The sequence below is a fragment of the Pogoniulus pusillus genome, chromosome 17 (assembly GCF_015220805.1).
Source record: "Pogoniulus pusillus isolate bPogPus1 chromosome 17, bPogPus1.pri, whole genome shotgun sequence".
Lineage (NCBI taxonomy): Eukaryota > Metazoa > Chordata > Aves > Piciformes > Lybiidae > Pogoniulus > Pogoniulus pusillus.
Window position 1 is genome coordinate 17,359,786 of NC_087280.1, and position 12,191 is coordinate 17,371,976.

The window sequence follows — 12,191 nt, forward strand, 5'->3', positions numbered from 1 at the left end:
AGTGATCCAGAGGGTCTTTTCCAACCTGCATGATTCTGTGATTAGCAGGAAGCTGGCAGTGATATGGACAAGTGTGGCCAGTGCATCATTGAAGTCTTTAGGCATGAGCTGCAGTGTCCAGGACTCCAGCTTGTGTTCCTCACTCGTAAAATGGTTCATATTTTTCAGGGGGCTGTCGTTCCCTAGGGAAGGCCCTTTCCAGGCAGCTGGGCTCATCCCAGGTTTGCTCAATCTCCCGCTGGAAGCAGCTTTTCCTTCCTCTGAATCTCATTTTTTGCCTGAATTTTCCAGCTGAGAGATGCATATGATTGCTGTTCAGGTTTGTCTGGAAAGAAAACAGCCATAATGACTGACATGGGAGACCGTGGGTTTTATCTTTGTCGAGATGTCAGCAATGCAAATTACATCCGCAAGGAGAATAAAAGCAAAGAGAGGGCTATCAAAAGCCTGGCTGGAGAGGAAGTTAGCGCAGGGCTGGGACAATGCAGCGTCCTCAAAGCACGCCAGGCCAGGTACTTGCTGCCTTTGTACAGGGGCCCTTGAAGTGCCCGGAGGCGCAAATTAACTTGCCCCTCATCGTTTGAAGGAGGCAAGTTTTATAGGTGGGAAACTGGAGGAGAAAGAGCGATGTTTCCTGTTGTAAGGCAAGGAGTTAGCGGGAGGCTGGGACCGAGACCACGTCCTCACTCCTGCTGCCAGTGGCGATCCTCGTCCCCATCACCGCCGCCGCCAGGGCAGAGGCATTCCAGCGCAGGGCTCTACTCTTGCTTCAGCAAGCGATGTCCTTCCCCATTGCAGCCTCTCCTTCAGATCGTCTGATTATCTTCCTGGGAATTCCTCCTCCCTTCGGAGGAGAAGGCGTCGATCCCCCGCTCCCTCCCTCCCTGCCCTCCCCTGGCCATTTAGGCTCCTTTGATCTCTTTTGTAAGGTTCTCACAGAAGAAAGTTTCCATTTTCCCTTCAGATCCTGGCGCAGGCATTTGAATATCGCTTTGTGCCGGGCTGCCAATGCGAGTCTCCCGGGGGGCGCTGTGGAAGGGCCGGACGAATGCGCTGCCGGCCGCAGCAGAGACTGTGCGTGCGTGTGGTGCAAGGGAAGAGCAGGCTGCAGGAGAAGGCGAAAGGGGAAAAAATATATCAAAGCACTTTCTCTCTACCTCCTGTGCAATCTTTTGTGCTTTATTATGTGTTTGGTGTCATAACAAACTGATGGGCTGTGAATGGCCAGATGGTCACCAGTGTTCTCCACTCCACGCTTCATTTCCTCCCGAAAGCTATGGAGAAAAATGAGATCCCATCTCATAAATGAGCACCCATCTTAAGGACATGTTTTTGGAGGCTCTGCTGACAATGACTGCCTTGTTCACCTTGCTTTCTGCTGGCAGAACCGGGCAGCGCTGCTTGGTCCAGCAAATCCAGCCACTGCTGCGTTTCCTGATGTTCCTTCCATCCTTCTTGCTTGCTGGCATTGCCTGCAGGGTTGAATTTTCACCGTGAGAGTTGTCAGACCCTGGAAGGGGTTGCCCAGGGAGGTGGTTGAGGCCCCGTCCCTGGAGGTGTTTAAGGCCAGGCTGTATGGGGCTTTGGCCAGCCTGATCTAGGGCAGGGTGTTCCTGCCCATGGCAGGGGGGGTTGGAACTAGATGATCATAGAATCATGATCCTTGTGGTCCCTTCCAACCCTGACTGATTCTATGATTCTAATCAGCAGATGTATTCCAGTTGCTGTGTTTTAGGCTTGGCTCTGTGATAGTTGTTTTGTCCTCGTATTTAGCCATAAATTTAGGTTGCAAAACCAGCTTCGGTAGCTGCTGCATGGATCAGTGTGCCCGATGGAACACTCCTTCCTGCCCACTTTTTCCTTGCCTTCTCAAGGAAAGCCCCCATTCAGGGACAAACGGAAAGTGAGATCTAATCTGTTGGGTTGCTGGAGTGAAGTGGGGTGCCTGAGCCCTTGGGAGCATCCTCCACAAGTGTGCTGGTAGGTGGCATGGGAGCACTGCTGCAGAGCTCCAGCCTGCACCTAAAGAGGTGGAGCCCATCCAAGTATCCTGTTACAATCTACTGTTGTGATGCATCTTCATGTTCTCACAGTTTGCTGAACACAGTAATAGCTGTTGAAGCACTTCGTTAACGATTCGGGGGGGTGGGGGGGTGGTGTTGTAACTGCTTTTTGATACCAATGTCATGCCTTTAAATATTCATTAAAACTGCATGGTCTCCTCCCTCCCATTAAGTCCTGAATAATCAATTCTCTGATTTCTTCATACTTCATAAGCTAGGGCTGGATCCTGCCCACTCCTCCTTGCCAGCTTTGAGTCCTCTGCTCTTAACAGCAATTTTCATTAACATCTTTGTTAAGATCTTCATGGAGGGCTAAAAAGTGTTTCTTCATGCCACCCTTGATGGCCTCTTGGCATGTAGTGTGGAAGAGGGAGAGGCCACTGAAATGAGCACTGACAAGATGCTCTATTCATTATGAAAGATGAGTGTGGTGGAAGGCTTGGCTGAAGGCAGGGCTTGGCCGAAAGCAGGGCTTTGCTTCCACTCCTCTCCTGCTAACCCAGGGCCAGAGGTGGAAAACTCTCAGTTCCTGTTAAAATCATTTGAAAGGGCAGGGAGAGGACCTTGGAAGAGAACAGATGTTCTTCTGTCCAGGAAATGTGCAAACTGTTTGCCCCTGGACCACACACCAGCAGCCACCTCAGAGCACTCTGCCTGAGAACACTGGTATGAACATTGGGTTGGGTGCACCCTGGTCTGGGTTAGCAGAGGGACATGTTCTTGCAGCAGTGTCTGGACTTTAATGGTTGGACTCAATGATCTTAAAGGCCTTTTCCAACCAAGATGACTCTTATTGTGTGTTGCTCTGTTAAGACCCTGGTGATGCTGCACCTCATCCTTTCTCTCATGTTAGACAAGGATGTGGAAAGGTGATGTGGACAAGAAGCCTTCTAACTCCGTGGATTTCTGCTGAGGCCTGGGCCCTTATGCTGTTGCAGTTCCACACTGTGGGTCCTTCTGCCTCAAACGGAGCAGGGTGAGGCCCGAGTGGGGCAGAGCAATGTGTAGAGAAAGCCAGGAGGAGCGGGAACAGTGGAAGAGCATCCCGCGATTTGCAGCAAGGGGTGCCATCGAGCAAGGGCACCTTGGCACAGCAGAGTTTGAAGGAGTGGCTGCCTGCTCCCTGGAGAGTTTAAGCAAGTTAACCAGGGGCTGGTTTTCTGATCTGGTTGTGTTTAGGAGGGACAGCAGAGGGGAGCAGGAACCCGAGGGGCCGCGGTCCTGAATAGCATCGCTGGCAGTGAGCCAGCGGCCGCAGCTGCACGTTGGCTGCCCCGAGTCACACGCGACACCGCTCCAATTACTCCCTCTTGACACGGGCTAATAAGGGAGGATAAGGGGAGCTGGCGGCTCCAGAGGGCTCACGCCGGGTGCCTCTTTCCATATTTAAACTTTGCTTCTGCTGGAACAAGCGGCGGGTTTGAGATTTGGCAAAGCGGGGAAGGGAGGCAGAGCGCCAAGCAGCAGGATCTCTAAGGAAGCTCGGGAGATGGCTGCGCCCTTCCTTGGCAGTGCCCTTCCTTGGCAGTGCCCTTCCTTGGCAGTGCGGGTTTGCACCTGCGAGGGGCGCGGGCGCAGTTCGGGAGCCCAGATGAAAGCAGGGAGGTGCACAGCCACTTGCAAACTAATTGCTCCTGCAAAGTAGCCAGCACAAAGCAGGAGGCGGGAAGTTAAGGAAGTCTTGAAAATCAAATCTCTAATGCTCTCATTGCACACCACAAAGGGACCATTCACTGCAGGGATGGGGGGGTGGTGGTGGTGGTGGGGTGTTCCCCTCTGTTTCTCTGTGCTTCCAACTTTTATTGAACCCATCCTGAATTTTATTTGAATTTATAAGTCTAGAGAGAGAGAACTGGATGAGGGAAATAAAAGGACAAGGGATCGATTGGCACCCGGGGAAGTTTAGCAGGAGGTTCTGGAGATACGTGCCCATTAGGTTGTTGAGATCAGGTTCGTTAGTAGACCTGAGCGGTGGCAGAAGTGGCCTGCCAGTAAACTCTGCTGGCGAACACCCCCCACTGCTAACATAAGTCAGATCTGCTATGCTCTGCTTCCCTTTGATTATTGAAAACAAAAGAGGGGGCTCCTTGGAGGCAGCAGGGCTCATCAGTGGATTCCTGTGTCTTTCTGCTTGCAGGACTTTGCTCTCACACACGTACACCTTGTCCTCTGCTTTGGCCTTCTGGCAGTAGCAGCATTGCTCTTCCTTTGCACAGAGGCAATAGAGTAAGAGCTTTGTCACCCTCCTAGGAAGAACTTTATCCTGTAGCAATCTCTGAGGGTTTTTTTCTCTCATTTTTGGCCATGAACCACACAGCTCTGCTCTGGCAACTTAAGGAAAAACTTTATTGTGAGAGTGCTGCAGTACTGGATAAGGCTTACCAAACAAGTTGTGGAGTCTCCTTTGCTGGAGACTTTTAAACCCTCACATGGACATGATCCTGTGCAACCTGCCTTAGGTGGCCCTGCTTTAGCAGGACGATTGAACTAGATGATCTCCAAAGGTCCTTTACAGCATTCTGTACTCCCACCTGCTCCCTGACCATTCCTCATCACATTTTGCTGGATCACTTTGCTCCCTTCTCCCATCTGAGCATCTCTGCCAAGGGCAGAGCCCACCAACCCCAGGCTTGGGAGGTGGCAGTGAGTGGCACTGAGCGTGTCTCCCTAGGAAGGATTTGACATCAGCCATCCATTAGGTGACACTGGTGGGTAAATTCATTATGGGCCTGTGTCTCTTACCTGTTTGCTGCTGGTTCCATCTGATTTTAGGTTTCAGCAGCATCGTGGAGTATATTTATCACCTCGCCCTTTGAAGCGTAACCACTTGAATAAACTCACCAGTGTCTCTCAGGCCCTGCTTTCTGTAGCCTCATATGCTGGTTTATTCTGATAAATGATCTCAAATCCATTTTGAGTTGCTGGAAGGAGGGAAATCACTTTCCATTAAAAAATGTTGTTAAAGGTGAAAACATGTGGTTACAGAGCCAGCAGCAGTTTATAGGCATGGTGGAGTCTTCTGCCAGGCTTGGCAGGACCCCGAGGGTGAAAAAGTCCTCCCAGTCTGTTGCTACCAGGAGAGTCTGTAGCAAATGTGGTACTTATATTGTGATTGCCCTGCATGGTGCCATGCACTCTGAAGGGTTATGAACATGCTTTCCATTCTGCATGTGTGCAGGTGACCTCCCAGCCTGCTCCCTTAACAGGCAGGATGCAGTTTTCAGTAACCTTTGTCAGATATGGAATATTTTGCAGCATTTGGGTTTCTTTCAGTAGGAGACTGGGGAGGGGTGAGGGAGCTTACATCTTGATGCTATTTACCTGAACCCTGCAGAGCTTGCTTTGCTCTCCATAAAGTGCTGAGCTGACCTTCAGGTGCCTTTTGTGAAGCAGTAGCTGCCGGGATGGATGACCAATTAATTACAGGCACAGCACCCAGACCACAGTTACCTGCTGCCTGTGCTGTGGGCTGGCCAAGTATCTTGTGTTCCCAAGCAGAGGAAGCTTACTGAAGCCCAAGCTATGATCACACGTGGGACCATCATGACTTTTCTCACCCTTCTTCTCCTTCCTCCTTTCAGCCCCTGCAGAGTTTGTGCAGCATCCCCAGTCCATTTCCAGGCCTGTGGGGACTACTGCTATCTTCACTTGTGTGGCTCAAGGGGAACCACCCCCACAGATCACCTGGCTGAGGAATGGGCAGATCTTGGAAACCAGCGACCACATTAAGCTGAAGAATAACAACAGGTAAGTCAAGTTGTGCTGGCTGCTGGCACTGCAGCAGGGGGTGGAGACTTTCATCTGGGTCGTGCCATTCCCAAGCATCCATCTGGAGTACCATACATGGAGGACTGACATCACCTACCTGATGGTCCAAAAATAGCTGTCCCTACAGGCCTCGTTCCTGGGCAGAGAGCAAGCTGGCTCACACAGGCTTCAGCTTTTGTGCCCACGGCAGATCTGGGGCAGAAGTGTGCTGCAGTACCTCATTTTGGACTGCTTGGTGAAGGCTAGCAGAGAGCAGTGGGTGCTGCAGCATGTCCTGAGAAGCTGTGCAAGCCCTGTTTTTGCCACAGCCCTGTTGTGCTGGGCAATGGGCAATGTGGCTTCAGCAGGCAAAGTGGGGTGAATTTAAAAGCCTTTTTTTTAACAAAAGAAGTCCAGTAGTAGTCTGTAGTCTAGTAGGAATGTAGTCCAGTAGAAAAGATAAGTGGGAGAGATGTTGGCTTGCTTTCTGCATTAGCAAAGAGCTAATGTGAAGATGGCAATGTCCAGAAGCAGGTCTGGATTCATCTTGGCCTTTGATATACTAAAGTACTACTCCAGTCCAACCAGCTGTGCTTTGTAGGCTTACATTTTGGTGCTTTGTGCTTTATTGTATCAGGACATCAGTGTGGGACTTAGCCCAATGGTGCAGGAACCTAGCAGAAGTTTGTCTTCAGTCTGGTCATCATCAGGGTATTTCTGAAAGGACCAAATGCTGTCCCTGGAACTGGCAGGGACCACACTCGCTGCACAGCAGAGAAACCATGCTTTAACCCCTGAATGTTAACCTGAGTGGGTGTGCAAATGCAAATACATTGGAAATAATATTTGCATGGAAGCTGAATTTCACTAAACTTCAGCCTTTTATCTCACCAGGGGAGAACATTTTCTCTTGAGTACTAAATAACTGCATTTTCATGCAAGGGGATGGGGATGTTTGCACTAAGGAAATGGTGCAGTGGGATGCACTTAGTGTGGAAATTACAAGTTGACAACATAGTTTCTATGGAAATAGCATGGAACAATATGCTGAAAAATAATAGTACCTGTGCTGGAAACCTCAATTATTGGTGGAGATTGCTGCTCAATGGTGTCATATAGCTGCTGTGTGAAGAAATGCATCTTGTGATGTGTGACCCTTGCTGAAAGGTCTGGACTTTTGGTTTAGGCTGCTGGAAAGTGCTGTGTGGGTACCATGGCTTGTTCCTGAAATAGAAACTGAGTTTTTGTTTTTCTAAATTTCTCTTTGAGGCTCTTTTAAAGCTTTACTACGTTGAGGAAGGAAGGGTTTGTGTTGCAAGAAGGACACAGTGTTGATAGGGGGTTCATCTTGGCTGGAAGTTTTTAGAGCTTCAGAGAGGTTCAGGCTGGACATTAGGAAGAAGTTCTTCACAGAAAGTGTGATTGCCCATTGGAATGGGCTGCCTGGGAAGGTGTGGAGTCGCTATCCTTGGAGGTGTTTAAAAGGAAGGTGCATGAGGTGCTTAGTGCCATGGTGTAGTTAATTAGAAGGGTTAGGTGATAGGTTGGACTCAATGGTCCTAGAGGTCTTTTCCAACCTGGTTAATTCTGTGTGTTCACAAACAGATGACACTCAATCACAAACTCATAGAACCATAGAAGTATTTCTGTTGGAAAAGACCTCTAAGATCATCAAAGTCCAACTGTCAACCTAACACCACCATGGCCATTAAAACATGTCCCAGAGAGCCATGTCCATATGTTTCTTGAACACCTCCAGGGATGGTGACTCCACCACTTCCCTGGGCAGCCTGTTCCAGTGCCTGAACACTCTTGCAGGAAAGAATTTTTTCCTAAGATCCAGTCTAAGCTTCAGGCTTTTTTCCTACGATCCAGTCTAATCCTCAGGTAATTTCCTCTCATTCTATCGTCTGATACCATGGAGAAGAGAATGACCCCCACCTCACTTCAGCCTCCTTTCAGGCAGTTGTAGAGAACACTGAGGTCTCCTCTCAGCCTCTTCTTCTCTAGACTGAACAATCCCAGTTCTCTCAGTTGCTTCTCACAAGTCTTATTCTCTAGACCCTTCACCAGCTTTGTTGTCCTTCTCTGGGCATACTCCAGTACCTCAGTGTTCTTGGAGTGAGAGGCCCAGTATTCAGACTGTGGCTTCACCAGTTCTGAATATAATCAGGCCAATGGTCTAGATCATTGCATGGGCTTCTGAGGTATGTCTGCCCTTAGGATATGAACAGTGCAGAAGCAGGAGAAAGGAAATTAATGCATCTGCCGAAGGAGCAGTCAGAAATGACTGAAGAGTGTGCAAGCAGCCATTAAATCCATGACAAAACTCGCACTGAGTCCAGCTTTGCATCTCACCCGGACATCTTACCTGGGAAATCATTCCTCTTCCCTGATGGAGGGAGGTGAACAGAGTACCTTTGGTCACGGTCGTGTCTGCTGGAGCTGCGCTACACATACACGAGCTGCGACTTGGTGAACATCGCTGTAATCATTTTCTTATGGGAATCACTTAATGCAATTTAGCATCAGCCTTTTCCTCTGCAAGCTCAGTGATCAGATTACATCGCATCTGGCACAGGCTGGGGGAGCTCCGCCAGTTACTGGGGCTCAGCTGACACGTGGCATCTTCTCAAGCTATAGTAACGCGATTGTAAAGCTGAGCCCTGAGGCCATCGTCCTCCACGATGCTGAACTTTCAGCTTCTTTCGCACTAGGCTTGGTCTACTCTGACCCCCAGCTTCAGGCAAGTGGCCATGTCTGGTGGTTTCCAGAGCTGTCAGCCTGAAAAATGCCCTCGCTGGTACAGCAGAGCTGGGTGCTCTGTGTAAGTTAGAGGAAACAGATCAATGGCTGGGGGATTTTTCTGAGCTTTCTCATGTTGTCCTTTGTTTCATTCTCATGGGCATGACTAAGTGCTGTAACCCACTTAGTTCCAGGCAGAATCAGTTTGTGATTATGCCTTGGATTTATCAGTCTGTTGCACTTGGAAAATATTTGCCCCTGTAACGATGGATCTTGAATCTACTCATAATGAAGCCACTAAACTGCACTATGAGCTTTTTAATTAGATTACATGCTTTCCTAGAAAATTCATTTTGGATTAAAACTCTGCTTAATATGGCAATAAAGGTCTGAATGCCCCCAAAGGGATATTTTAGTCAAAAAGGAGTAAATCATCCCAAATCATATCATGTGCTAATTGATTGCAAACTCTGGCATTACGAGCAACTTCATTCCCGTAAATAAGCACAGCTAGAAGTGAGGTCCAGACCTGCAGAAGATCATAATTATGGAATGGTTTAGGTTGGAAGGGAAGTCAAAGATCATCCAGTTCCAACCCCCTGCCATAGGCAGGGACACCTCCCACTAGAACAGGTCGCTCAAGGCCTCATCCAGTCTGGCCTTGAACATCTCCAGGGAGGGAGCAGCCACAACCTCCCTGGGCAACCTGTGCCAGTGTCTCACCACCCTCGCTGGAAAAAACTTTGTCCTAACATCTAGTCTAAATCACCCCTCTGCCAGTTTAATCCCGTTACTCCTCATCCTGTCGTTACAAGACCTTGTAAATAGTCCCTCCCCAGCCTTCCTACAGTCCCCCTTCAGATACTCAAAGGTTACTACAAGGTCTCCTCTGCTCCTGCAAGCTTGAGGCATGGCTGCTGTAGCATGCCTGCACAAACCACAGCCCATGGGAAGGTCTGTCCACCAAACTGTTGCAGCACAAAGTTGAGAAGGGTCCTCTGGCATCTCTGTCAACCTGTGCTGCCTCTCAAATGGCAAACCCAAGGGGAGCAAACACTCCAAGTCAGGGGATTCAGAGGATTCCAGAACCCAGTCATTGTCGAGACGAGAGACAGCAGCTTCAGGCTTGGATTCGTGACAGATTGGTTGTGGCTGCTGGTATGACATCAGACGATCACTTGCGAAGCAACTTCCAGCCTTTGAGCACAGTAAAATAAGCCTCGTGGGCTGCGTCCAACAAATACCTCTTCTCTTGTGGTCCCTCCAGTGTGAATTCTCATCACCTGATGTGTTGACAGTTTCTGGTCACATTAGCATTAAAGATCAGCCTTCTGCTGTGCCCTCTCCAGAGGTGGTTGTTATGTTTTGAAAATGCCAGCTGCGTGGGAACAAAATATCCAATCGATGATTAGCAAAAATCAGAAGCAGTTCTGGGATGGCAGATAATTGTTAATGAAAAATGCATGAAGGCTCAGGCACGGGGGATTGTGGGCCTTGCCATTAAAAGCTGTGAATAAAAATCACTGAAGGAGCTGACGCTGGGGCCGCCTTGCCACACGGGTTGATGGAGCTGTGGCTGTCAGGGTGATGCCACACTCAGCCATGCTGTTGGGTGGAGAAGCTGATGGAGGCTTTATGACTTGGGTGGGATGCTTCCTGTGTCCAGCAGCCACAGAATCTGTCCCTCTCTGATCAGAGATGCTGTTTTGCCTATGTTGTGGGGTGCTGATCAATACTCGCCTGAACATGAGCCAGCAGTGTGCCCAGGTGGCCAAGAGCCAGTGGCATCCTGGCCTGCATCAGGAATGGTGTGGTCAGCAGGAGCAGGGAGGTCATTCTGCCCCTGTACTCTGCACTGGTTAGACCACACCTTGAGTACTGTGTTCAGTTCTGGGCCCCCCAGTTTAGGAAGGACACTGAGATGCTTGAGTGTGTCCAGAGAAGGGCGACGAGGCTGGGGAGAGACCTCGAGCACAGCCCTACGAGGAGAGGCTGAGGGAGCTGGGATTGGTTAGCCTGGAGAAGAGGAGGCTCAGGGGTGACCTTATTGCTGTCTACAACTACCTGAAGGGTGATTGTGGCCAGGAGGAGGTTGCTTTCTTCTCTCAGGTGGCCAGCACCAGAACGAGAGGACACAGCCTCAAGCTACACCAGGGGAGATTTAGGCTGGAGGTGAGGAGAAAGTTCTTCACTGAGAGAGTCATTGGACACTGGAATGGGCTGCCCGGGGAGGTGGTGGAGTCGCCGTCCCTGGGGCTGTTCAAGGCAGGATTGGACGTGGCACTTGGTGCCATGGTCTAGCCTTGATCTCTGTGGTAAAGGGTTGGACTTGATGATCTGTGAGGTCTCTTCCAACCTTGTTGATACTGTGATACTGTGAAGTGACTGGGATCAATCGTGGTCCAAATGCCTGAGAGGCATAATGGGCATTTCCAGCACAATTCCCGTTTGGCATGACCAGTTTGGCCCAAAAGCAGATGTCTTACTGCAGGAGGAAAGAGTGGCCCAGTCTGATTGTGGGCTTGTCTAAACTCATGCTTTCTAGGTTGTTACTACTTCAAAATTTACAAGGAAGCATGAAATAGTACCCAAATTGCTACCCTGAGAGCTTTATTGCTTTTCTTCCCTTGACCCAGTGAGGTTCAGGGGGTAATTTTCAGCCAGAAGTATATCACACTGTGGGGTTTATATTGCTGCAATAGCAAGGAACAAAGGCCACCATCTTCAGAGGAGGCAGGCTCTAAATATTGATTTTCCAAGGAGATTTTATTTACAAAATGGTAATTAAGGGACTTCATTTGTTCCCCTGGAAAAAGGCCTCGGTACAACCTGGGCTCAGGTGGCGTTTGCTCTCCTCCCTGACCTTTGCTTATCAACTGTCTCCTTTTCAGAGTCTTCCTCCCTGGCTTGCGCTGGTTTCAGTGCTCTGCAAATGGCTCATTTCAAGGGGCACAAATGTACAGTGTTCATCAGGGAAATTATTCCTCCCTAGATAAACTTCAGGACAGCTTTGCTTGCCTTGCACTTGTTGTGCTGCTTAAAGCTAGGACAGACATGGAAATCATCAACCACAAGCATCCAAGCAGCTGGGACCAGACAGCACTCTTGGTACCCAGGCCAGTGAAGCTTGAGCCTGCCAGTCACAAGGTGGTTGCCTTTCTTCCCTTCCCTTCTCTGGGAACAGCACACTCTTATCTCATGGTTCCTGGGGCAGTTGGCTGGCAGGGAACTGAGCCACTGAGGCCTTGTAGGCCCCAGCTGGGGAGGGTGGCTTTGGTCTACCCTCAGACCCACTGAGGGTGGAAGATTCTAGAAGGCCAGTTTGGGCTTAATAGGTTTTTGTACTTGTTCTATCTGATTGCCTTATGTCTATATGCTTTTGTAAATAGGACTTCTCTTTAAACTTCCAATCAGTGAGCAGTATCCTCATTCTTACTCCTGGGAAGGGCCATGAAGATGCTCAGAGGGCTGCAGCAGCTCTGCTATGAGCGTAGGCTACAAGAGCTGGGGCTCTTCAGCCTGTAGAAGAGAAGGCTTCAAGGAGACCTTGTAGTAGCCTTTGAGTATCTGAAGGGGGCCCGCAGGGAGGCTGGGGAGGGACTACTTACAAGGTCTTGCAATGACAGGATGAGGAGT

The 12,191-nt window shown here is 49.6% G+C and overlaps 1 protein-coding gene across 2 annotated transcripts in view; it reads left to right on the plus strand.

Annotated features, from left to right (window-relative positions):
* IGDCC3 (immunoglobulin superfamily DCC subclass member 3) overlaps positions 1–12,191 on the plus strand; it is a 121,459-nt gene that overhangs the window by 94,581 nt on the left and 14,687 nt on the right. For both annotated transcript variants that reach the window (XM_064157958.1, XM_064157957.1), the window contains exon 7: positions 5,645–5,810. In XM_064157958.1, coding sequence (XP_064014028.1) covers positions 5,645–5,810 — 166 coding nt within the window. The remainder of the gene's footprint in view (positions 1–5,644; positions 5,811–12,191) is intronic.